The sequence below is a fragment of the Alosa alosa genome, chromosome 6 (genome assembly GCF_017589495.1).
Source record: "Alosa alosa isolate M-15738 ecotype Scorff River chromosome 6, AALO_Geno_1.1, whole genome shotgun sequence".
In the NCBI taxonomy this organism is placed as follows: domain Eukaryota; kingdom Metazoa; phylum Chordata; class Actinopteri; order Clupeiformes; family Clupeidae; genus Alosa; species Alosa alosa.
The window spans coordinates 2,997,095-3,022,536 of NC_063194.1; the positions used below are offsets into that span (position 1 = coordinate 2,997,095).

The 25,442-nt window shown below is 44.5% G+C and overlaps 2 protein-coding genes across 4 annotated transcripts; both read left to right on the forward strand.

Moving 5' to 3' along the window:
• Window positions 1–163: 163 nt before the first annotated feature.
• On the forward strand, window positions 164–19,348 carry stxbp2 (syntaxin binding protein 2). 2 transcript variants are annotated; one of them, XM_048245352.1, is made up of 19 exons: window positions 164–268; window positions 1,572–1,621; window positions 1,709–1,790; window positions 2,193–2,269; window positions 2,534–2,609; window positions 2,745–2,848; window positions 3,012–3,160; window positions 3,299–3,383; window positions 4,508–4,638; window positions 5,109–5,216; window positions 5,366–5,423; window positions 5,580–5,645; window positions 5,870–5,950; window positions 13,765–13,906; window positions 14,101–14,207; window positions 14,506–14,604; window positions 14,711–14,796; window positions 15,698–15,858; window positions 18,528–19,348. In XM_048245352.1, exons 1-19 carry the CDS (start codon window positions 232–234, stop codon window positions 18,596–18,598), a joined length of 1,770 nt encoding a protein of 589 aa, XP_048101309.1. In that variant the 5' UTR covers window positions 164–231; the 3' UTR covers window positions 18,599–19,348. The 2 variants fall into 2 exon arrangements, with proteins under 2 accessions (XP_048101309.1, XP_048101310.1); XM_048245353.1 differs by having other exon boundaries at window positions 15,701–15,858.
• A 476-nt stretch (window positions 19,349–19,824) lies between these two features.
• On the forward strand, window positions 19,825–25,322 carry LOC125296719 (tyrosine-protein kinase ABL1). Of its 2 annotated transcripts, none has more exons than XM_048246788.1 (12): window positions 19,825–20,010; window positions 20,202–20,340; window positions 20,447–20,499; window positions 20,601–20,804; window positions 21,343–21,484; window positions 21,741–21,934; window positions 22,449–22,643; window positions 22,836–22,980; window positions 23,469–23,566; window positions 23,702–23,932; window positions 24,035–24,073; window positions 24,587–25,322. In XM_048246788.1, exons 1-12 carry the CDS (start codon window positions 19,948–19,950, stop codon window positions 24,968–24,970), a joined length of 1,887 nt encoding a protein of 628 aa, XP_048102745.1. In that variant the 5' UTR covers window positions 19,825–19,947; the 3' UTR covers window positions 24,971–25,322. The 2 variants fall into 2 exon arrangements, with proteins under 2 accessions (XP_048102745.1, XP_048102746.1); XM_048246789.1 differs by having other exon boundaries at window positions 20,205–20,340.
• Window positions 25,323–25,442: the final 120 nt, after the last annotated feature.

The window sequence follows — 25,442 nt, forward strand, 5'->3', positions numbered from 1 at the left end:
GCAAATTTGAGATTTGCTCTGAAAGTCCACTCTCAGTTACTGAGAAGGGTCAACTGGGCTAACTAAACCAGAGAATGTCGTAGGCTAAACGAACTTTGACCAAACCATGCAGTGGTGGGCGAAGAAAGCCTGCGGATATGACGTAAATATTGTGTATTTGGTGGCCACTTAAAAGTTGCAGCCCTAAGGTTGCAACAGCAGAGAAAAATCGTTATACCCGGAAGTGTCAAGATGGCCCCAAGTGGACTGAAAGCCGTTGTCAATGAGAGTGAGTAAATATAACATGTTTACAGTCTTAAATAAGCTTAAAAAGAGAGATTGTGTTTATTGTTCCATCGAAAGGATATTTGAATGGTCACAGGCCAGAAGCACGGCACGTTTTTAGCCAACAAACTAACGTTTGCTGGCTAACAGGTTACGTCATTTAAAAACACAGGGGCGCAAGCTTCCTTATTCCTAAAAGACAGCGTGCAAAGCCATCAATTTAAACTTTTGTGGTGGGACGGGTTAATTTAACAATATGTAATTGTCCTAATGTTATATTCATATAAAAGTAGATCTGTGTGAAAGCTCGGTTTTCACAACGAATTGCACTACATTTTGTGTTGTCACCCACCTGTCTTGTGATCAAACCTTACAGTCTATGGATCAAACTCGAGGGTGGCAGTCACGTATTCACCAAATTCGACAGCTGGTTTAAATGAGGCTTTAGGGGGAAACATCGTAAAACATAACGAATGACTACAACATGTCCAACATTGTAAACTTTCAAGTTACCTTCATTTATTTCCTTGTTAACACATGACACTCTTACAAATTGATAGCCCTCAATAAAGCAGTGTCATCTTGTTTATAATGTGCAGGTTTTAGAACGCTATTCATTTTATTTTGTAATTATGTAGGCTACAAGAACATAACTTCCTCATTGGGCTTTTATTCTCCAAGAGGGCCACACAACCTCAAATCACCATGGGCATTAGAGCGTAAACATTGACAAATGGAACTAATTGAATAGTTGTTACATGTATTTGTTAGGTTTCTTGAAGTGCTAGCCACAACTGGCCTTAACAGACACAGTTCAACTGGTTTTACTAGATCTAATCTCCTTTCTTTGGCCACTTCTGTGATAAACCAGGACATTAGGAAACCAGGACCACATAACGCCTTCTAGTCAGACAGATGACCATATGAACAAAGGAAACATGGATGACCAGATGAACTGGTTACCATAGAATTGTTTTGGTCTCTTATCAATGACCGAGAACTGTAACTCTACATGCCATAGCTATGCTTGTCATTTTTCACGTGGCTGTATGAGATGCTCTGAAGACTTAGCTGTTCAGCTTACACCTAATTAATACTTTTTTAGAGTTTGTATATTTATGGTTTCTGTTTATTTTCTGTATTGATATTTGATATTATTGTTATTATTAATCATTTGTTTACTGTAGGCTTAACTTATATTAAAACTGTTTACTGTTAATTTGACTTGTAATATTTATATTCTGTAAGTCGCTTTGGACAAAAGCGTCTGCTAAATTCTATAACCATAACTATTCTGCTCTTCACAGAGATTATTAACGGTGTGATCAAGAGTGTGAAGAAGGATGGGGAGTGGAAGGTACTGACTGAACAATTGATGCTGATATTGATTTTTAAGATGCTTGTTATTGTTGAGGCATTCATCTTTTTTCCTTTGCCCTCTCAGGTGCTTATTGTGGACCATGTCAGTATGCGGATCCTCTCGTCCTGCTGCAAGATGTCTGACATCATGGCCGAAGGAATCACCAGTGAGTTCAGGAAATGACGACACTGAGATGTGCATGATGGGTGGGGTTTTGTCACTTAAAGGAACTTTTGGGGAAATTTGCCTTATTTGCTTATTTGCCTTCTAGCCCAGAATTAGATAAGAGGATGCATACCCTTCTCTTAGCATAATTCACTGGAAGTAGGTTACACCAGTTAGCCTATAGCTAATTTTTGACTTGTAGGCTTCAGTGAATTATTCTAGGCTAGACTAACATTGGGAAATGAGATGGGTATGTATCCTCTCATCTTACACTGTGGTAGACAGTGAATGAACTAATTTGTAAAAAAAGTTGTCATGTTCCTTTAAGAGTAATACAGTGTTGGGGAACTTTTTCTGAAGACTGAGGAAATGCACTTTAATATGAACTGATTTGTGCCTCCAGTTGTTGAGGACATTAACAAACGCAGAGAGCCTATCCCGAGCCTCGAGGCCATCTATCTGATTTCCCCTGTCAAGAAGGTGAGGAGTGGTCATGCTTTTATTCCAGTGTAGAGATTGTTAATTAAGTTCTTCTATGCTGAATATGGTATAACCTCCATGGATTAATCCCTAGTCCTGGACTGAAAGAGAACTTTAATGGTGATGTTCATTGAGAAAAACCTTTTAGTCCAGGACTAAGGTTAATCTATGTATGAGGATTCATCCCTTGATGAATGCATTAAGATGGTTTCATTATGAATACATAACGCTTCAATTAAACTCACCAAGAACCTTTTCACACAGTCCATCCAGAACCTGGTGAATGACTTCAAGGACGCTGCCTTCACGTACAAAGCAGCCCACATCTTTTTCACCGACAGTAAGTAGTCACGATCGCCATCTATCATTCTAATTCTACAAGTGCAGGATTAATTTGTAGCCCGACGCTCCATCTCTTATATGCCTTTTGTGGATGTTTTTGTTTGAAATGATAACTCTCTCATTAAATTTGCAGCTTGTCCCAATGATCTGTTTACTGAACTTGGGAAGTCAAGGGTAGCACGAGTGATCAAGACGCTGAAAGAAATTAATGTGGCTTTCTTGCCCTATGAATCACAGGTGTGTCTCCTATCTCTCTCTCTCTCTCTCTCTCTCTCTCTCTCTCTCCACCACCCTACCAAGAACCAGTGTTTGCTTTTCTACCACACAATGACATTTCCAGTGACCACAAGGCATGGACATTCCTCTTCATCTTTCTTCCTTTCTCTCTCTCTCTCTGCAGGTGTTTTCTTTGGATGATAGCAGCTCTCTGCATTCCTTCTACAACCCTACAGCTAATCAGGACAAGACTAAAATGATGGAGGCTTTAGCCGAGCAGATCGCCACCCTCTGTGACACCCTGAAGGAGTACCCTGCCATCCGCTACCGCAAGTACGCCTCTCCACCCTTGCAGGGCCTGCACAGCCCTCCTGTTTGCGTATGAAAATAGGATCCTCTTCTTAACAATAGCCAGTTCTAAAGTTTAAGTGTTGACCCAGTGCTTTTCTGTTGGCTTTCTAAATGTCAAAGGGGCCCAGATGAGAATATGGCCCTGGCTGAAATGGTGCTGGACCGCCTAAATGCTCACAAAGCAGACAACCCCAGCATGGGAGAGGTAAGGAGATCTTTTGCCAATGCTCCACTAAGGCTCTTTTAAAGGATCTTTTATAGTCACTACACTTCCTATTATAGTTGTCCTTGGGACTGTTTCCTTACTGAAACCTCTATTCTAGTTGGCACATTAGAATCTGTTCAGAAACTTTTTAGCAATACCTATACTATGTCTAAATTATAGTTGTTGCACGCTGGTATGAATGATTAAGTTTTTCATATGGGGTCTTTCATCCCCTTTTCTTTTTGAAACTCTATTTTCTGATTGATGTAAGTCCTGTCTTTGCTAGTGGTATGCACTGTGGTGGCTTGATTAGAAATGATTATAAGTCGGCACTTGTGAACACCCCTCAGTTGTGAAAATTACACTTGTTTATAACTTCCTGTTCACTGTGTAAAACACCGTGCTAGCTAGATATGCTATACTATATTTCTTTCTTGCTTTTTTCTTTCTCTCTCTGTCTGTTTTTTCTCCCTCTCTCATGCTCTTTCTCTCAGCTGATATTTCCCTGAGCCTAAATGGAACTCTGCACAGCGTAAGCCTTTTTTTCTAGTGTCTTTTTTTTCCACTTCCTTCATGGTCTGAGAATTCCTTAGCCTGAATAGAAGCTTCCTCAACCTCCTGCTCATGTGCATATGACACCTTGTGTTCTACTGTCCGCTGCTTCGACTATCGCTTTATGGTGTCTGAAGCTACTTCCGTACCACTTTAGTATACTAATTATGACCATGTGTTTGTGTTTTCTGTTGAGATGTTTGAGTGATTCGTTTCAGGATCCATACTACGGGTTAACTCCCAGCACCTGGACAGGATATCTGCTTTTCATGCATTTTTGACATACCTCTGAAACACTGTGCCTTGGTGGACGTCTTAACTGATCTAAACCATGTGTGTCACGACCGTGTGTCTAGCAATCTTAAAGTGCAAGTGTTTTAAAAATGCACCATGGCTCCCTCCAGAGAAACACTAACTTGTATGCTCCATCATGTGTGTTTTGAACTGTGATGTTTGAAGGCCATGACTTGCAGTAACATCATTCTTTCAGCTTAGTAAAAAAAACACAAAAACAATGGGGAAGTGTCGCCTGTGTCTGTTTGTCGTGACCTGTTGTTGCGTTTGATTATCAGGGCACAGACAAAGCTCGCTCTCAACTCATCATTGTGGACCGCGGCTGTGACCCTATCTCGCCCATCCTGCATGAGCTCACCTTCCAGGCCATGGTGTACGACCTGCTCGAGGTCCACCAGGATATCTACAGGTCAGTCTCCCTGGCTGTCTCTCTCTGTCTCTCTCTTTTTCTCTGTCTCTGTCTCTCTATCACTATCACTATCTCTATCTCTGTCTCTCCCTGTCCCCTGTGTCAATGAGGACACTATTATGAGTAGAGTGTGACAGGAGAAACTCTGATCTTCACCCTTAAGGATCCTTCCTCCTGGAAGAGTTTAGTCACTGCTAATGGATTACCTGAAAATGAGAGCCAGGCATGCTGGATTAGGACTAGAGTTAAACACAGTTGGGCTTTCTCTTTCCCCGAGGAGCCCCATGCTAGCGTGGGGCTGAGTATGGGGCTCCTCGGGGAAAGACAGTCCTCAGTGTCTCATGAGCTGTTGCTGTGGTCTGCTACACTGACTCTGGCCTGGTTGTTGTCACCCCAGTTGTAAGTCACCTCAGATAAAAGTGTCTGCTGAATGAATGCAAATGTAATTGTACATGTAAATGTGTTTGCAGGTACACCACCTCTGGCATTGGCGACTCGAAGGAGAAGGAGGTGCTGCTGGATGAGGATGACGATCTGTGGGTGCAGCTCAGGCACATGCATATCGCTGACGTCACCAAGTAAGGCCATAGCACTGGGAGAGCGCCGCCTTTGTAGCGGTGGCAGTGGAGGTGGTGCTGCTGGTGGTGGTGGTGGTGGTGTTGTTGACAGTAAATGTGAAGTTTGGTTTGACACATTCTCGCCTTCTGTCTGTGTGCTTGCTTGACAGGAAGGTGACAGAGCTGCTACGCACCTTTTGTGAAAGCAAGAGGATGAACACAGACAAGGTGCGGGTAACTGGTGACAAGTGTGTTTTCTGTGCTGCACAAAGCATGAACACCGCTACAAAATGTCTGTTTTTGTGATTGTTTATTTATTATAGTTTGTATTGATGCCATTATTCTATATGTCTATCTACATATTTCTTTACTTATGTTCTCCAGGCCAACATCAAAGATCTCTCTCAGATGCTGAAGAAGATGCCCCAATACCAGAAGGAGCTTAGTATGGTTGGTGTACTTTAAAACTTAGTATGGTTGGCTTGGTATGGTTGGTATACGTTAAACTAAGTGGTTGGCTTGGTATGGTTGGTGAACTTTAAACTTAGTATGGTTGGCTTAGTATAGTTGGTGTACTTTAAAGATGACAATCTAGATGTACTCTTCAGGACCTGTATTTAGCTATTAACCTGTCTGTAATGGTAGATTTGAAATGCCTTGTCTTTGGCTTGCAGTACTCCACTCACCTGAACCTGGCTGATGCCTGCATGAAGGTGTTCAAGACCAAAGTGGACAAACTGTGTGAGGTGGAACAGGTGGGTGTTCCTTATTCAGAAAAGTGCCTTCACTGGAGCTGAACAGCTCCATACAAAACATGGAATAGAGTGACACAAAAGTGAATATTGTAATTGGATTGCTTAGTTCTACCCTTCCTGGAGCCTGATGCACCACACTTGAACTTTTATTTACCTCAGTTTTCAGTTCACTCTTTGTGTTCTCACTATACATCTCCGCTTAATTGTTTGAATTCACAGGCTGATATAGCTATGGGTGTTTATCTGTCCATGGGGAAAACATTTAAATATCCTGTCTGAAAAAATGGTTTTCTTTTCTCTTGGATTGATGCAAAAGTCAGGTTTTATTCCAATGTAAAATGGTAGAAAGGTTCACAAAAGTTCACCAAGGTTAAACCTACAGTTATGTGCAGAATAATAGCAGTGTCTTTTAAAAAACTGAATAAAACTCAAAATCCTTAGAATAGCTGTTAATTCCATAATATCAATACATTATGTGGAATGTAGTTCAATCGTCCTGGGCTGGAATACCTGTTCACAGGTGCCAGTAGTTGGTCAACTCCATGCAACACAGATGTGAAGCAATTCTGAGAAATAATGGTAAATCAACTAGATAGTAGTGCAGTGATTCAAAGTAAAGCAAAATCTTCAGTTTTCTGTAATGGTATAACACAAACTTGATCAATTTTGGTCATGTTTTGATTTTAAATTGAATGTGCAGTGTTCCCAATGCATTGATATTATGGAATTAACAGCTATTCTAAGGATTTTGAGCTTTATTCAATTTTTTAAAACACACTGCTATTATTCTGCACATAACTCTATGCCTGCCCTCGACATATTCTCTGCAGTTCTCTCTCCGTCCAGTCTGCGTGAACTACTCACAAACTCTCCAAAGCTACTTGTTATAAACTGTTCTCAATGCAAATAATCTGGCTTCTACCCAGATAGCCTTTTGTCCAATGTATATGATAATTGAGTTAACCTCACACCTTTGGCTGGTATAGTTTTCAATGGCTTACCCCCAAAACGAGGGTTATGCATATAACCACGGTTCTATGAGTTTCGGATGACCGCCAGAGGCGGTGCTTTCAGCACATGGATATTCATCACACGAACGTGCAGGTCGAGTATTAGTAACAACAGTGTCACCTGTGACCTGGGTGACGTCATCGATGTGCACCGGCACAAAAGAGAGGTCGACCCAGGAAGTGACCTCTTGGCAATCTTCTCATGTTCCCTCCGAGTGACGGCCAAGCTCTGGCGGTCATCCGAAACTCATAGAACCGTGGTTATATGCATAACCCTCGTTCTATTTAGTTTCTCCTGACCGCCAGAGGCGGTGCTTTCAGCACATGGATGACTAGTACCAACAAAGTCATGAGGAGTGCCTACCCATCTCTAGAGATGCTGTGACGAGCTTGGGAGCACTGCTGTTGCCAGATGGTTATGGGGGACAACATTGACCCTGTAGAACCTTGTAAAAGTGCAGCCTGATGCCCAGGAGGCTGCTCTGCATATATCAGAAAGGGGCACGCCCCTCAGCGAAGCCCACGAGGTTGCTACACTCCTTGTGGAGTGTGCCCGGACCAGCTGAGGGACTGGTGAGTCACTCTGCCTGTAGGCGTGCCGAATGGCGTCCACTATCCACCTAGACAGTCTCTGCTTGGAGAGTGCCTGACCCCTCTTTGGCCCTGTATGGCAGACAAACAGGGCATCACACTGGCGGAATCCCTCTGTACTTGTGGACATTACCTCCTGAGGGCGCACTGGACATAAAAGCTCTGCACTCAAGTCTGACCCTCCATCCTGAGCTGTCTCGAAAGCTGCCAGGCTAAGAGGCTGGTTGACAAATGTGGAAGAGAGGGTCTTCGGAAGGAAGGAGGGATTCGGCCATAGAGTGACCCCACTGCCTCCAGGATGCCACTGCAGGCAATCCCGGCTGACTGAAAGTGCATGCAGTTCCCCGACTCGCCTTGCTGATGTTATGGTGAGGAGAAAGGCTGTCTTCAAGGAGAGCCAGCTGATGTCTGCTGTTCTCAAAGGTTCGAATGGTGCTCTGCAGAGCGCCTGCAACACCAGAGGGAGATCCCAAGAGGGCACCTGGCTCCGTTGGGGGGGTCTCAACTGGAGAGCGCCCTTCAGGAAACGGGTCACCAAGGCATTGGACCCTACCGTCCTCCCCTCAATTCTGCTATGCCGCGCCGAGGTGGCAGCCGTATACACCTTGATGGTAGAAGGTGTAAGTCCCCTGTCAAAAGGTGACTGAAGAAACTGCAGGATGGTTGGCAGGGGGCAGCCTGTCGGCCCCTGTCCCCGCGCTTGGCACCATTCAGAAAAAATTCTCCACCTGCTTGCGTAGAGGGCATTGGTGGAGGGTGCCCGAGAGCTATTAATGGTGCTGACCACTGCTGGTTCACAGAGCCCTAGCAGAGGGTCCGGTCCTTCAGTGGCCAAACCCAGAGTTGCAGCCGAGCTGGATCTGGGTGCCAGATCTGACCACCCAGCTGTGACAGCAGGTCCTTCCTCACTGGAAGGCCCCAGGGTTCTCCGTTGAGTAGCTTCAGCAACTTTGGAAACCAAACTCTCCCTGGCCACCAAGGGGCGATCAGTAGCAGCTTGTGGTGTTCCACTGTAATCCTGTGCAGGGTGGGCAGGATCAACGGCAGAGGGGGGAATGCATACAGCCGTTGTCTCGGCCATGCATGTGCCAGTGCGTCCTGGCCCAGGGGACTCGGGCTGGAGAGGCTGAACCAGAGGGGGCAGTGTGTCGACTCCTGACAGGTGAAGAGGTCCACCTCCGCCCTGCCATAACGCTCCCAGATGGTCTGTACTACCGCTGGGTGGAGCCTCCATTCCCTGGGTCGCGGTTCTGATGGGGACAAGAGATCTCTTGGCTCTGTTGGCAGTGCCTGGCAGATACATAGCCCGCAGACTCAAAAGGTGTTGATGGGCCCACAGCAAGAGCTGCTGGGCTACTCCCAAGCACTGCAGAGACCTGGTGCTTCCCTGATGGTTGACGTAGTACACCACTATTGTATTGTCTGTCCTCACCAGTACGTGTCTGCCAGCCACGTCTGGGAGGAAGTGTTGTAGGCCGAGCAACACCGCCTGTAGTTCTAGCACATTTATGTGCAGCTGCCGCTGCAGTGGACTCCAGCGGCCTCTGACTGTACGGCACTGCCAGACTGCACCACATCTTTCCTGGGAAGCATCCGTGGCGCTGACCTCCCTCCGGGAAGGGATAGAGCCTAAGGGAACCCCCTGTGTCAGGTACCCCCTCCTCCTCCATGGGCAGAGGAGCTGTCTGCAGCTGGGCGTGACCTTCACTAGCCTGTGCCCATGCTGTGCCGGATGAAGGTGGAGGTTGTTCAGCCACCTTTGAAGTGGGCGAAGCGATAAAAGGCCCAGTGGGACCAGGGATGAGGCAGCAGTGAGCATGCCAGCCAACTGTTGGAATGTTCTCAGAGTCAGTGACCTGCCCTCTCTGAAGCGGCCAATCAGCTGGCGGATATTGCGAACCCTCCTCTGGGAGGGGGTTGCCCTCATGTGAAGCTGTCACCGTCTGCCCGCCCGCCCCCTCTGGTCTCTAGAGGGGCGACGTGCATTGGCTCTGGTGTCCTGTGCAGGGCCGTGAGTGCGGGAGGTGGGCCTGGAGTGACGCGTCACTCAGCTCCTGAGATGATGTCTCGTCCGCCCCCTGTGACGTCTGGGCGAGGGCCAGCATCAGGTGGGACATCGAATTACCAATGCGTCCCATACGTGCTGCCGTGTCATAGCTTCTGACAATCAAGTCATCCGTGACACGGCACTGTGCCCGGGGGCAACGGGCATCAGGTCTAAGAGCTTCATTGGGAGACAGAACCAGGGCTGCCATTGATGGCTCTATGTTTGGCATGCTCTGCAGACCATAGGCGTGTGCGCCCTGCATGGTCGCTAGCGCCCTGCAGTCCCTGGGAAGATGGGAAAGCCGTCTAGGGTCTGCCCAGCACCTCTGCAGCTCTTCAATATACGGGGCCGAGGGCGGCACCGCCAATGTGGAGGGATGCTTGGAGCCCCTAAAAAAGGCATTCTGCCTAGGCACGGCCGCTGGCGCCGCATCCAGTCCCAAACAGGCTAACGTTGCCTTTAAAGCTGGCTGAATTGAAGGTCGACCAGCCTCCGACACTGCCCCTGTACTCTGACTGGCGGCGTGGGAGCTGGTCTGAGAGCCACGAGAGGCAGATTCGTGCGGCTCAGGTTCACCCAACTCTAAGCTCTCTGAAGCCCTGATGGAAAGCTTGTCCTCGCCCTGGGCCCTGACCGCGGATGACGATGATGACGGAGATAGCTCATCCTGCCAGGCTAAAGGGGTTTCAGCGAGAACACTGCTGCCCTGCGCACTCAACGCCGGTGGTCGTAAGGTGGTGAGCAGAGTCTTGATCTGCTCAAACTCCTCAGCCATCTTCTCCACCTTAGAAGCTAAGTCGGCCTTCTGCTTCTTACCTCTAGAGGCTGTGTGTGAAGCTTTGTGTTGGCGCTTGCCAGGTCTCATGGCTGGCGCCACCTCTTGCCCCCCATTGCCCTGGGAAGTACCGGGCTGCTGATCCACCTGGGCTAGCCTAGCTGACCGCGCTGCCACACTTAGGCAAATGCAATTCATGCATGCCTGTTCCGTCAGCCCCTGCCTCAACCCCCAGGCAAGAGGGGCATTCTGTGTGGACATCCTCTGGCTCGAGGGGGGCCCGACAGCTGGCACAGGACGAGTACATGTCCAGCAAAGTGCCCTATGTAGCTAGGCGGGAGAACACCAGGCTGATCAATAGATAATGCTGTAGCCACCGGCGAGTGCACCCTGGCTCTGTCGGACTAGACCGCCGTACTGCTGCCTAGGCTTCGTCTTGGAAGCTAAGAGCTAGCTTAATACAGCTGTAAACAATAACAATCTCTGCAAAGATGTTTAACTTAAACAATCTATAAATTATGTTGGCTTTGTCTCCTCTGCGGAGCGAATATCACGCTGCCAATATGAAACATATATACACACAACTTAATTTAAATGGCGCACTTTGCCATGACTCGCCTGTAACGGGCAACTGCGAAAAAAAAACTATGTCTACGGCGAGAAACACCGTCCGGCGACACCCGTTGACAGCAGCGAAACAAATCACCAACAAGTCGTAATAAACGCATAACTTCCCTTAGATGAACCGGAGAGCTAGCCATTGAAAACATCCGCCTACGAGTCCGTTAACGAAACACCGCCAGAGAACTCCACGCCCCGAAAGCGAGGCCACTCAGACGCTGGCAAAGTATCAACGAATGGTTTTTACCGGGTTTGAAGAATTATAACATAGACTAACGAGGTTCTAGGAGGGTGAACCAGTTGGTCACAGCTCCAACCTCTGTGGGTAGCGAAACTTCAGCGTGTTAGTCCAACTGCAATCCTGCTTCAATCGCGAGAAGATTCAAGAGGTCACTTCCTGGGTCGACCTCTCTTTTGTGCCGGTGCACATCGATGACGTCACCCAGGTCACAGGTGACTTTGTTGTTACTAATACTCGACCTGCACGTTCGTGTGATTAATATCCATGTGCTGAAAGCACCGCCTCTGGCGGTCAGGAGAAACGAAATAGAACCCATTCTACGATCGTTGGTGTTTCACACCTCACCTGGCGCCAAACCGTCTGGCCTGCAATCAGAACATCAGAAATGTATCTTTTGTTGGAGAAATGATATCACTTATACAATTTGGCAGGATTCATTTCTTACAATCCATAAACATCCGTCTAGTAATGGCAATATATGGATGTTTTTATGTAACACACATTACGAGACTGTCCATGCAGGTTCCCAAGCAGCTTAGTTGTTGAGCATCTAGGCTGTGTGGACTTAGAGGAGATGCATTAACACTTCCTCTCATCCCCGCTCAGTTGTCACTTAGTGCACACCGCATCTGAAACCTCCCGTGTGTGACCCTTATCACGTCACGTTGCGTAACCGCTTTACCATTCTCATAACATCCGACCTGCAGTGGTGTTACTTTATGGCATTGGCGACTTGGGCCATTAAGTCCACACTGGTCAGTGTCCATCTGTACAGTCCAGAGACCTTCCACTGGTCTGGGGCAGTGGATTTATCGTGTTTGTCCCGGTTGTTGCAGTCTAAGCCAGCATCCGCCTTTCTTCCCACCTCAACCACCATCCTCACCCACATCTGTCCCCTTTTTCTCACTTTTCTCAGTATGCTTTCTTCTTTTGTGTGTGTGTGTGTGTGTGTGTGTGTGTGTGTGTGTGTGTGTGTGTGTGTGTGTGTGTGTGTGTGTGTGTGTGTGTGTGTAGATGTTTGGTAGGCATACAGTAAGTGTTTCTGTGTGAAAGTGTGTGTACGGATGTGCTTGGTAAAGTAAGTGTTTGTGTGTGTGGACTTGATGAACGCTGGTTTTGAGAACATGGATTATGCCCCTCATCCCTGTCTGTAATGCACAGCTGTGCGGTGCCCCTTGGCATGCTATTTCAGAGAATATTTATGGACTCCAGTTCACTCTGATGCAAGTACAAATGTTTTGTCTTTCAACAGTATACGTGTTTCCCACTTAATTGAATTCCATTTGTGGTGGTTAGTTTGAAGAATTAACTTGAATACAACAGTTTTTAACAATTAGCACAGTGAGGTTATGATGCTAACCAGATTTAAGCACAATTTAGTACAACCTGGAAAATCATTGTGTGGTGGTCAATGTTGATATTGTGGTGGGCCGCCACAAATAAGTCAATGTATGGGAAACACTGGTATAAAGTAATCACAACTCCAGCCTCTTGTGTTGTTTTGGAACCTTTTCCAATTTGAAAGAGATGGCTAAGGTTGGCTGGAGTGACTGTTACATTTTATAAGATGCACTGTATTGCTAAAAGTATTGGCTCACCTGCCTTGACTCGCCTATGAAATTATTTTCGCCGAAATGCATCCTGGGGTGTTTTGTGAATGTACCCGTAAACTTTAGTTTAAAAGCATAATTACGTCTGAAGCGCCACAAAGTCTGGGTGGGATCTGGAAAGGACCACGGGGCGGGAATCAAACCCGGGTCACCGGCGTACGGTGCAGGTGCCCGACACAATATGAAACTTTGATCGAAGTATCATCAGTGTCTCTACACATGAACTTGAGTATTGGGAATATTTTTTGTGTACACAGAGTTTACTAAAAGAAAGGAAAAGTTTACAAAAACACCCTAGGATGCATTTTGGCGAAAGTTACGCTTTAAGTGACATCCCATTCTTAATCCATAAGGTTTAATATGATGTCGGTCCACCCTTTGCAGCTATAATGACTTCAACTCTTCTAGGATGGCTTTCCACAAGGTTTAGGAGTGTTTTTATTGGAATTTTTGACAATTTTTCCAGAAGCGCATTTGTAAGGTCACACACTGAATTGGACGAGAAGGCCTGGCTCTGTCTCTGCTCTAATTCATCCCAAAGGTGTTCTATCGGGTTGAGGTCAGGACTCTGTGCAGGCCAGTCTAGTTCATCCACACTAAACTCTGTCATGTCTTTATGGACCTTGCTTTGTGCACTGGTGCACAGTCATGTTGGAACAGGAAGGGGCCATCCCCGAGCTAGCTGACTGTGCTCCAGTTCACAAAGCAAGGTCCATAAAGACATGGATGACAGAGTTTGGTGTGGATGAACTTGACTGGCCTGCACCTCAACCCAATCTAAAATGAATAGCAATAGCAGAAAATATCCATCAGTGTCCAGTGCTTTGTGTGTGTGTCTGTGACTGTGTACAGTATATGTGTTTCTGTCTGCATTGCCTATACTGAATGAGTGAAACCTGACCCGCCCGTATATGTACAGGATCTGGCCATGGGGAGCGATAGTCAAGGAGAGCCTCTGAAGGACGCCATGAAGAGCATTGTGCCACTGCTGCTGGACACGGACATCAAACCCTACGACAAGATCAGGATCATTCTCCTCTACATCTTTCACAAGAAGAAAGGTACCACCTCCACACCAGGCATGATGCCCTCTGTAGCTCTGTTTATGTAATGAATCTGGATTTTTTTTTACACAGTCCTTAAAAAAGAAATATTGCAATATTGGTACGGGTGATGATGACTATCATGATGAAGATGGTGATGATCTTGTTTCTTTCTCTCTGAAAACCATCATGTCTTTCTCCTCTCCGTGCAGGCATTGCTGAGGAGAGCCTGACTAAGCTCATTCAGCATGCCAACGTCCAGCAGGACAGCAGCATCATCTCCAACCTGGAGCTTCTGGGCTGTCCGATCATCAGTGGGGTACGCCTCAGACTGGGTCCAAGCTTCAGTCCTGTGCCTCTGTTCTCATGCCGATGATGATGATGATGATGATGATGATGCATTTCATTTTTAGAACACTTTTCCAAACACTCAAAGATGCTTCACACAAGTTACACACACACACACACACACACACACACACACACACTCTAGATACATGGACAAAGTCACATCAACAGAAAACGCACAGGTGCATTGTCAACCAAGTCCTATGTCTATTGCTGTTTTAAAGCAGTGTGATTCACGTGGTGTCCATCCCTGTTTCTGTCCATCACAGGGGAAAAACGCTGGAAAGACCTTCCCTGATCAGAAGGAGCGCACCGAGAGCACCTACGAGCTCTCCAGGTGGATACCCATTCTGAAGGACGTGATGGAGGTATGGGGTCAGGGTTGGTAGGGTGAGAAGGTCAAGGTCAAGAATTGTCATGGTGTGTAAAAGCCTTTGTGTACTTCCTCTCATGCCACCTTCCTGTGTTTTCTAGAACGCCATAGAAGACAAGCTGGACCGGAAGCTGTGGCCGTTCCTGTCGGACCCTGCCCCTATCTCCACCCAGCAGACGGCAGTGAGGTATGGCTCTTAAGGGGAGAGGCCCTGAGATGGGTGGTGCACTCTGGGAAATTTCACTGAAAACCAGACGATGAAGCATTCTAAGTGGGAGATTATACATGAAAACCTAGAGATTATGGTAAAACCCAACACCGGTTGAGTTAAGTGTTTTTATCAACCCCCCCCAAATAATTTTTGAAGTGTATATATATTCTAGCCTTTTTGCCTTTGATCAGATAGCACATTGAAGAGTGGGAGGGAGAGATGGGGTAAGAGTGGGAAATGACCGGGGATCGTTTTCGAAACCCTGTCCCTGTGGGCACTTGGACTTGTTTGACTATCTTACTCATCCATTTCTAAGCTCACAGCTGGTGCAGTGAAGTAATTGACATGTAAGTCGCTATAAGCGTCTGTTAAATGAATGAATACATTTAATATTTTCTGTATAGGGCTTCAGTTGTAGAAAAAAACAAAATAAGTGCACATTCTGAAATGGATTTGGTTATATGTACTCTTTAGCTAGAACTTGAGAAGTAGTAAACTTCTGGGAATTTCTCAGTTCTTTTTGTGTAGTAACACAATAAGATAAAAAGCATCCGCACATTCAAATCTGTGCACATATCAAATTTAATATGCAAGCATTGGGTCGTGAGATCCTCTGCAGGACTAGGCAGGGCTGATTCTTATCGATTTTCTTCTTTTAAGCTCTTGCACCTGAGTAAGTCTGTTATTAGATAAGCAGTGTGTTTTTTATTTTTCTTATTTGAATAGGAACACAAGCCAAGATGGTTCTGACACTCACATTGAATACAACACAATTCACATCACATGCTTCATGTCTGGAAAACAGTGAGACTCTTGTGTGTACCAGTGATGTAAAGTACAGTTGTAAATGTAACAGGAACATCCATACCTCTCTTAGCAGTGCACGGTTTGGACATTGGCACAAGAACAAGTCACCCACAGAGTACCGCAGTGGGCCCAGGCTCATTGTCTTTGTCATCGGCGGAGTGTCCCACTCAGAAATGCGGTCTGCCTACGAGGTTACCCGGGCCACGGACGGCAAATGGGAGGTTCTGATTGGTAAGCAGAATCATACTTGTTGTCCCTGCTTAACATGAGAATTTTGTGTATTTTGTGTTGTGTAACAAAAATCACGATTCAGTGTGTACCTCGGTTTTAAGGTCACTGTTCGGTTCATTTTCGGTACAGTAAGCCTGTAGGTACTGCTAACCTAAATTCAACTAGAAAATATGACCGCCGCCCAGTCCAGCACATTTTTTCCACAAAAATAAATCACGCTGAAAGGCCTATATTATTCTAACTGTCTCACTAAATTGCATTATCCACACTCAATTTTCACTGGTTAGACAACAAGTACCAAAACATGATTAGTTCATAGATTTCACATGTAAAATTAATTTTATACAACCCCACCCCCATCTTGCCTGTTCATTATTCTGAGAAATTCTTGAATTGGGTGTGTGTGTGTGTGCGTGTGTGTGCGTGCTTGTGTGTTTGCCTGTGTATGTGTATTTGTGCATGTGCATGCATGCATACATATGTCTACTGTGTGAGTGTGTCATACGTATGATTACTGTGAATGTATGTGTGTGCGTGTGTATCTGTTTATGCACATGTGTGCACATGGAATGGGTTGACATGGCCTCTTGAGATCAACATACAAAAAAAAAATGGTCCTCCTAAACCTTACGGTTCTCGAGATATTCACAGAAAACTGTGTCTGCCCTACCCTCCTTTTGGGGCGTGCAGTCCAGCGGGGGGTTACAGATCAAAACGAAAAACGATGGTTCCATGCTATCCATGTGGGGTTACATGCCCACCAAGTTTCGTCTACCCCGGTCTTTCAGTGTCCCGGGAATCCTTGACGGAAATTTGGACATGCGAAAAAGAAAAAGGAACAAAAAAAAAAATCTGATGAAACCTATATGACCGCCGCTTCGCTGCGCGGCGGTCATAATTACAATATTTTTGATGTGCAATGGGAATAGTATTTTGTAAAGGTGTCAAATTTTTTTTGCTGTTAATTGAGTAAACTGACATATTGTCCACTACTTAATATGTTTGTGTGGGAACTGGAATTTGAAACATGGTCCACAAGCATAAAAGTCTACTGTTGGTTACTGTTAGTTACTGTTACGGCTCCCACACACAGCTGCGTGCATCGCGTTGCTGGAGACTCATCCCATTCACTTTAAATGGGCTCACGTGATCCGTTGTCGAACTGAATTGTGGGTCCGTCATGTCAGGCGTTTCTCCGCTGCTGCTCGTTGAGTTCAGCTGTTGCTGCACCGACAGACGGCACCGCCAATCAAGCCAATCCCACGGACGGCACCAACCAATCACATTACGGTTTTACTTCAAGTCATTTGCATAGCTACCGTCGGGAACACCCACTGGAATGCGTTGACGGAACGCAGCTGTGTGTGGGAGCCGTTATAGACGGCATTTTGTACATTCGGTATGCATTTGCTAAGCGGTTTGATACAAATACACAAACCTTAACACTACATAGAGCCTGACCGAAATAGGATTTTAAATACCAATACTGATTTCAGTATTTGAAGATGTCCGATAAATGATAAATTGCCGATTTTCATTTTTTAACAAATACAATGTAAAAATTTACAAGCTGACAAATGATCAAGGTCGGAAATTATGCTTAAATAGGCCTAACTATCCGATTGTGGTAGCCCAATAAAAGGCTCTTGTACAATAAATTATGAAATACACATATTTATTATGAATAATAGCGTCAGATCTTTGTTCTTATCTGTGATAAACACCATTGCCACATTTTTTTAAGGAATATACTTTATGATGTTTTTTTTATACACCATTAACAGCATTAAATAGTGTGATATTTTGTGTGATTGGAAAGGGAAATTGCATAATGTAAGATGATGTCCATACTCTCATATGATTTACAGCTTGAGCATATTGCCTGCAGTCCGTGGAACGGCTCTGTTGCGTGTTGATTGTCTTTTCGGCTCCCAGGTTACAGCGGCCACACTGCCTTAAATCTCACTGCAACGCTCAATTTCTGCTTATAGGCCGACAATCAATCAAGTTAGCCTCCATCACACAACATTATTTTACTGTTGGACATAACGTTAAGCTGGAAAGACAATACTGGAAATGTAGATGAAGGATCAGTATTAGGCTGTCCTTTACTAAATTTAAGAATAATTATTGGCCATTATAAATGCAGATACTGATAGATCGGATAATACCTAATATTAGCCGATAATATCGGCACACCGATTTTTTTTCGATCGGCCTCTACTTTACACCCCTATTACAATGGCATGATGCAAACAACTAGGTGGGTTTACTGTACATAAACAGTTTTTTTGACATTCCGATTAAGCTATTCCACATGAAAATGTTGTCATCTGATTACATGGGATACGTTCTATTCCGATCAGGTGCTCACAAGCGTTCTAGAATCTTTAATCGGAATAGCCGTTGCTGCTTTGCTTTTGCTTGAGAAACTACAGTGGACATCCCGATCGACCGCATTCATAGCTGTTCAATCTGAATAAGAATTCTGATTAAAATTCGGCAGTTTTATTCAGATCGAGGTGTTTTATGTGTCATTTTTATTCCAATTGAGACGTTCCGATTCTACCGGTAATCGGATTAATAGTATCCAAGTCACACAATTTAAATGATGTTATGATGTTAAGTTCTCAAAGTTTTGCTTCTTTTTTTGACTAAATTTTCTTCAGGTTCATCTCATATCCTCACCCCCACCAGCTTTCTGGATGATCTGAAGGATCTGGACAAACCATCTGCTTAGAGGAATCTCTCTAGAGGGTTTGGGTCAAAACACTGGGAAGAATAACTCGCATAGAGTACGAAGGCCACTCTTGCTCAGAGGAAAATCTGTGAAGCAGTTAACCTTTTTAGATGTAATCATGGAAAGCAAACTTACTAATGATTTGTGTTTCACCATCTTTTAGAATATATATATATTTTTAATACCTAAAGTAAATGACTGATGTATATATTTTGTGATCGGTAATTATATTTAATTTAAATTTACGTTCTGAAGTTTTGGAGATTGTTCTCTTTTTCTGATCTGTCTTTTAATTTTGTGTTTGTCTGTCCTGCCATCATTGCCTTTGAAGGATTACTCCTCTTACATCAGTGATTCACACATTAAAAAAAGCTTTTGTTCTGGCAAAACATTTTCATGCATCTGCTATGAAGGCTTTTTCTAAAGTCTTTCCTACATGCTGAGCACCGGAGAGCCTAGCCGTACTCATAATACATGTGCCTTCAGTCTGTCAGAGTGGATCTGCTGGTTTTGATGTGAGAAAATGTAAAGAGGCTTTTCTTTTCCAGTCAGTCAGAAGTCTTATTTGGGAGCACCTGTGTGATTGTCTTCATCTCCATTTGTAAAATCCTCTACTGTACATTCCCTTCTGAAAAAGTGCACTTTTTATTGTTACGTTTCACTACTGGTAGGGTGAAGTATTCCCACTTTGGGACTTGGTTTCCTTTTTGCCTTTGTATTGAAAAGAAATAAACTTAATGCAAATCCTTACCTTGTTGTTTATGTGATTGTTCATACATGTAAACAATGTGTACTGTATCAATTATGAAATTATATTAAAATCTCATGGATTATCACAAATTTTTGGGGAAAACATTTATTCTTGAATGCTGGATTAAATTTTAAACCTGACTTCAAGTAAGAAATAGCACTTTGTGTTGTAGATATTGCAGGATGTTGGGCATGTTTGGGCGTTATATGTGGGCAATAATATGTGACTCTTTGTTAACCTCCAGTGACTGCTCAAGCCAGACACGGTGTAATAAATTATCCCAAATTGACTCATGCTGATGTAACTCGTGGCTCAATGCATGAGCTCATCCTCCCCTATGTCGAAGGATTACATGGTTTTATGTAGGATTACCAATGGCGATATGAACCCACTGCCTGATACCTTTAATGGTTGTGGGAGTTGATATCATATAAAAGCACCTCTGACAGATGCAACCTGCTTTTATCCCTGAGAGAGGCTGCAAAGAAGCACATCATCTCAGCATCTGTGTACAGTCCAGCTTTTGTGGATATTGATATCCATCATAACATTTTCTGAGGAGTGACAGCCTGCCATAAGAGAGCATAACAGCAGATACATGCTTATCAACATGAGAGCTGTTGGTTCCGAGACAGACACAGGAAACAGGAGTGATGCTCAGGTAAGACATGACATCCTGTCCGTGTCTCAAACACTTCATTTTAGGTTTTGTGTTCACCTTCACCTGTCTGATGTTACAGTATAAAGGTCCAGCTCATTTTCATTTATTTGATATATCATGAGCAGTTGTAGTGGATTACTGAAAGGCCATGTCCCACTCTAGATAGCCTAGCATGATTATTTATCCTTCAGCAGGACACTGCTCCGGCCAATGAGACGCAGCTCTTCTCTATTATGACGCACTCGCAGCAAGGGCGAATGGAGGAGCAGCGCTGTGCACTGGAACACAAGAGGACGTCACCAAGTCTCAGCTGCTCAGACGGAACAGCAGGTCAGCAGAGCGGAGGGTTTGCATTTGCATTGGAGTGTGCTTGTTTTGCATCCTTTGGTCCGTGTTTCAATTTTCAATTTCTTTTATTGATTTTGTGTGAATCTAGACCAAAGACCTCCGGACCAGCAAGCATCACTTACCTTGTTTGCAGGTTCACAGGTAGAGAAACCATTATGATAATCATCATTACCTGTTTACATTACATTTCAAATGTAAGCACAAATGTAAACACTCTAAAATGTTCTAATTTAACGTTTCAGGGCATCAGAATGGATAAAAAGAGATACCCTGTACCTCAGATTGTTCTGACTCCAGGGTCTCCCGCCCCTGGCAGAAGGGCTTGCTCCAGGCCGGCCTCTCCCACCCAGGAGGATGAAGAGGACCTGGCCAGTGCCACTCTTCCTCGTTCTGCCACCTGTCCTGGATCAGACACAGTGAGAGAGGGGCTTCAACAGAGCAATCAGGTACTGAACCACAGCAATGATTCCTCCAGTGTTGAGCTATGAGCTATGAGCTGAGGGTAGAAAAAGTCTACCTTCAAAGTTTGTATTGTATTTGTATGCATTCTATTTATTCTAGGGCAGCCGTGGCCTACTGGTTAGCGCTTCAGACTTGTTACCGGAGGGTTGCCGGTTTAAAGTAGGCACGGCTGAAGTGCCCTTGAGCAAGGCACCTAACCCCTCACTGCTTCCAGAGCGCCGCTGTTGTTGCAGGCAGCTCACTGTGCCGGGATTAGTGTGTGCTTCACCTCACTGTGTGTTTGTTCACTGTGTGCTAAGTGTGTTTCACTAATTCACGGATTGGGATAAATGCAGAGACCAAATTTCCCTCACGGGATCAAAAGAGTATATATATATATATATATATATATATATACATACATAAATATATACATATAAATTGTCCTTAGGATAAAGATAGAGAATTGTCGTATAGATGCATTGTAACATTCATACAGACTCTTATCATTGATAGTCTGTTTTGTTGATGTACTCTGCTCAGGAGTCCTCTTCAGGGGGAAAAGAGCAGCTCTTCTCTATGGTCAGTCACTCACAGCGTGGTAGGATGGAAGAACAGCGATGTGACCTACAGCGTACCAACAGGACACCACCCGCTTCCAACAACTCAAACACAAACCATTTAGGTCAGAATTGCTACATAATCTCTACCTCAAAGATCCCCTAACATTTCACAAACAGGCATAAAAAACTATCAGATCTCCCTCTTTATCCCCTCTCCGCCTTCAAACACAAACTAAATATTTGATAATAACACTCTACGATAAGTCCTCTTAATGATTTTGCACACATCTCAGGATCAACCTGCCTTCCTGTCATCAATGCATAGGTAATGTTGGGACATTGTGTGATGTTTTGTGTCCTCCTGGTTTTGCCATGCAGCTCAGAATCCTGACGATTTCTTCAAAATGGTGGCCAGCTCCCAGAGTCGTCGGCTTGATGACCAGCGTGTTTGCATGCGGTCTCTGCCAGGGATTCAGCCACCCTCCGGTTGCAGCCAACCGAATAAGAAGGTTGTGACACCAACGGAACCACATCATTCAGACAACCTCTGCAAAGCTGTGTCCAGGGCACAGGTGAGGAGCTTCTTTAAAATGGAAGGGATAAGGGTGACAGCATTTCGATAGATAGATAGATAGATACATAGATACATAGATACTTTATTGATCCTCAAGGGGAATTTCCTGGTTGAGAGCAGATTTCATACGCTGCTCCAAACCTTGAAGTACCACCATAAGCTACAGTTGTTTTAGGCATTGTTGTCCAGACATATGTCATAATTTAAATATACAGTATATTAAACATTTAAAATAAACATACACTTTGAGTGTGGGGGAATTACAGTATTACATTGTACATTATTAAAGCATTACATTGTATCCGTGCATTTAGCAGAGAGGAAGGCTGTCTCTAAATTCCATGTATTAGAATTCAATATCTTCAAAGTTCAAACAAATTTGGTTGAATTAATTGATGTACTTGATACAGCTGAATTTAAGTCCATGTATACAGCATGTGTTGATGTACAATAAACATCTATTTTCTGTGTAAACGCATTGCCGCGTTTTGACGCGTTGTTGTTTTTCTCAGCGTTTCAGGATGGATGAGCAGCGTTGCTCTGCTCCTGCCGTGGTGATGATGCTGGGCTCTGACAGGCTAGCCAGGAAGACTTACTCCAGACCTGCCTCTCCCACACTAGGCCTCCCAGAGGACTGCAAGCCTCCCAAGAGGTCGTCATCGTTCAATGTCTCCTCCGAGCTAGAGAGCGCCAAGTCTTCAACCCAGGTCAATACCTGCACAGTGCACACACTGCAAAAAATAAAATCAAACCAGGTGTTATGAATCTTATATTCTATTTGGTATTGTTTTTTAGTATAAAGACACTTACCTAGCAGTTTCAAAATATCATTTTGAATAAACTTACGTTTATGCAGTGATATACACTGGGCTCAAATGCACATTGCTTTCATATGTCAGGGTGCAGAACAAGCGGCTGTGGATCAAGAGAAGTTCTTCACCATCATGAAGCACTCCCAGCGTGGCCGAATGGACGAACAGCGATGCTCCCTCAATCCCAGAGAGAGGAGCTCTCCAGTTCATACCTCCTCAAGTACAAACAAAGGTCAGTATTACTGTTTCCAAAAATGTGGGGGACTGTGTAAAATGAAAATAAAAGCAGAATTTGATCATCTGCAATTCTTGTAAAAAAACAAAAAAACAATTTGGTTAGTAAAAGAATTATAAAATGTACAAAAACATATGCATATTAAAAAGATAGCTGCAAAAAGGACATTGACAACATAACATTAACGATGCAGAGTATATACCTGTGTGAGCAAGAAATGATAACGATAACTATTGTCTATGATTTTGATGCTCCATCCACAAATGCTGGTAACTGTAAACATTTCTCTGTTTCAACAATTGATATGTTGTCTTTGCACTATTCTCAGTTAAGGTTGACATGATTTGCACATCATAGCATTCTGTTTTTATTTACACAGCGTCCCAACAGGATTGTACAAATGTAGAGCTTTTTGCATTGCCTGAAAGTGTGTTGTAGTGTTTCAAGCAATCTGAATACATCCATCAAATCCATACCAACCACAGGACAAGATCCAGACAGCTTATTTAAACTCTTGACCAACAGTCAAAACCGGCGGCTTGATGACCAGCGTGCAACACTCAGCCCATTGCCAAGCCCAAATGTAGGCCCAGTGTGCTTAGTTTTACCATGTCTATATATCTATATCTATAATGTATAATTCATTAATATAATGTTTTACATTTATTTTAAATCACTCACTTGATCATGTTTTTCAAACACCGACGTCTCCACTTAGGTGGCCAAGAAAAATGCAGCGGTGACAGCCCACCAACTATGTGAGTCTCCTAGGTCTCCTGGTTCTAGGTCCCCTCTTTCCCGGTCTCCAGCTACCCACAGAAAAGCTCGCTCTAGACCCACGTCCCCCACCCAGGCAGAGGCCTCTCACAGGCCCCCTCCCAGGTCCACAACCTTCTGCCCCGTGTCTGACCAAGACAAAAAGCAGTATCTTGGTACTGAAGCAACTCAAGTGAGAACTCTGGAGATTAGAATCATTTCTTTGTCATTATTTTCATTTGAATACATATGCACAATAATGCTTATATGTGTCATTTTCTTTTTCTGTCTGAAGGTGACATTTCAGGTATCCATGAGCTTTACTCCACAACAGGTAACCATAATGCCATCTTGTTCTATTATTTTGAAAAAGTAATTTAATCAAAATACTGCATATAATAGATAACCTACCACATGAAAATATTATTTAAAGAATTCTATGGATGTAAAGCAATTGAATCATAGGAAGCACAAACAAAGAAAACATTATAACACATCTTATTAATGACTTTATTGATCCGTGCTGTTCCCCATGTTGTTCCCCATGTCGTTTCTCATGTTGTTTCCTGTGCTGTTCCCTATATTGTTCCCCATGTCGTTTCTCATGTTGTTCCCTGTGCTGTTCCCCATGCTGTTCCCCATGTTTTCCCTCATGTTGTTTCTCATGTTGTTCCCTGTGCTGTTCCCCATGTTTTCCCTCATGTTGTTTCTCATGTTGTTCCCTGTGCTGTTCCCCATGTTTTCCCTCATGTCGTTTCTCATGTTGTTCCCTGTGCTGTTCCCCGTGCTGTTCCCCATGTTTTCCCTCATGTTGTTTCTCATGTTGTTCCCCATGTTGTTCTCCCAGATCCGGAGAATGCAGGAGAATGAGTGTGCGCTCCCGGAGGTCTTCCTGACGCTGGGGCCCCCGGGAGAGTCCATCAGGGTCCCCCTGAGCCCCCTGCCCAGCAGGCCCTCCTCCCTGGCCCTCTCCCCGGGCAGCACGCCCCACCCCTCTGGGGCCTCCCCTAAACGGGCCCACTCCAGGGACCGCCGGCCCCGGCCCTCTTCACCCTGCAGGGCCCCCCCGAAGAGCAGCCCCATCAGCCCAGACGAGGACTACTTCTCCCTCATCCAGAGGGTCCACAGCACGCAGATCCAGAAGGCCGCTGGACGAGGGGAGAGCGGGAGGGGGAAAGGAAAGGGGGATGGTAGGAAAGAGGGGAGAGAAGGGGCTAAGAAGAAGAGGTGAATGATTAGATTAGTTATGCTGTAATGAACAGGACTGTGGACTGTATGTCAGTTCATTTCATATGACATTTATTCCAGATATGAAGATTTTTTAGATATGAATTTAACTGTCTTTGTCCCACCTCTATTTATTTTATGGAATATTGTGTGTTGTACTTGTCCATGTGAAACTGATTTTGTGAAGTTATTTTCATTTTTACCATCTGGTCAGGACAACTTTGTCTAGAAGTGACCATAAATCATGTGCTGTAAGATTTGGTGCTGTAAGATTTTGAAAGTTTTGACACCTGTCGCCTGTTAACTTGTTTATCAAGGACAAATGTGATCTGTCAAATCCTATCTAATAAAGTATTTGGTTGATAGCCTGATGTGAATACCTCCCAGGGAAGGAAATAGCAGGGTGTGTGCATTATGTTGCAGCATCAGAGAGAGAGACACACACACACACACACACACACACACACACACACACC

Excerpts from the sequence above, each read along its gene's own strand:
- stxbp2 (XM_048245352.1), top strand. The coding sequence starts at position 232 with ATGGCCCCAAGTGGACTGAAAGCCGTTGTCAATGAGA. Across the intron at positions 3,161-3,298 it reads CCTGCCATCCGCTACCGCAA|GGGCCCAGATGAGAATATGG; the intron begins GTACGCCTCTCC and ends TAAATGTCAAAG. Across the intron at positions 14,605-14,710 it reads TTCTGAAGGACGTGATGGAG|AACGCCATAGAAGACAAGCT; the intron begins GTATGGGGTCAG and ends TGTGTTTTCTAG.
- LOC125296719 (XM_048246788.1), top strand. The coding sequence starts at position 19,948 with ATGCTTATCAACATGAGAGCTGTTGGTTCCGAGACAGACACAGGAAAC. Across the intron at positions 20,805-21,342 it reads GGCTTCAACAGAGCAATCAG|GAGTCCTCTTCAGGGGGAAA; the intron begins GTACTGAACCAC and ends TACTCTGCTCAG. Across the intron at positions 21,485-21,740 it reads CTCAAACACAAACCATTTAG|CTCAGAATCCTGACGATTTC; the intron begins GTCAGAATTGCT and ends TTTGCCATGCAG.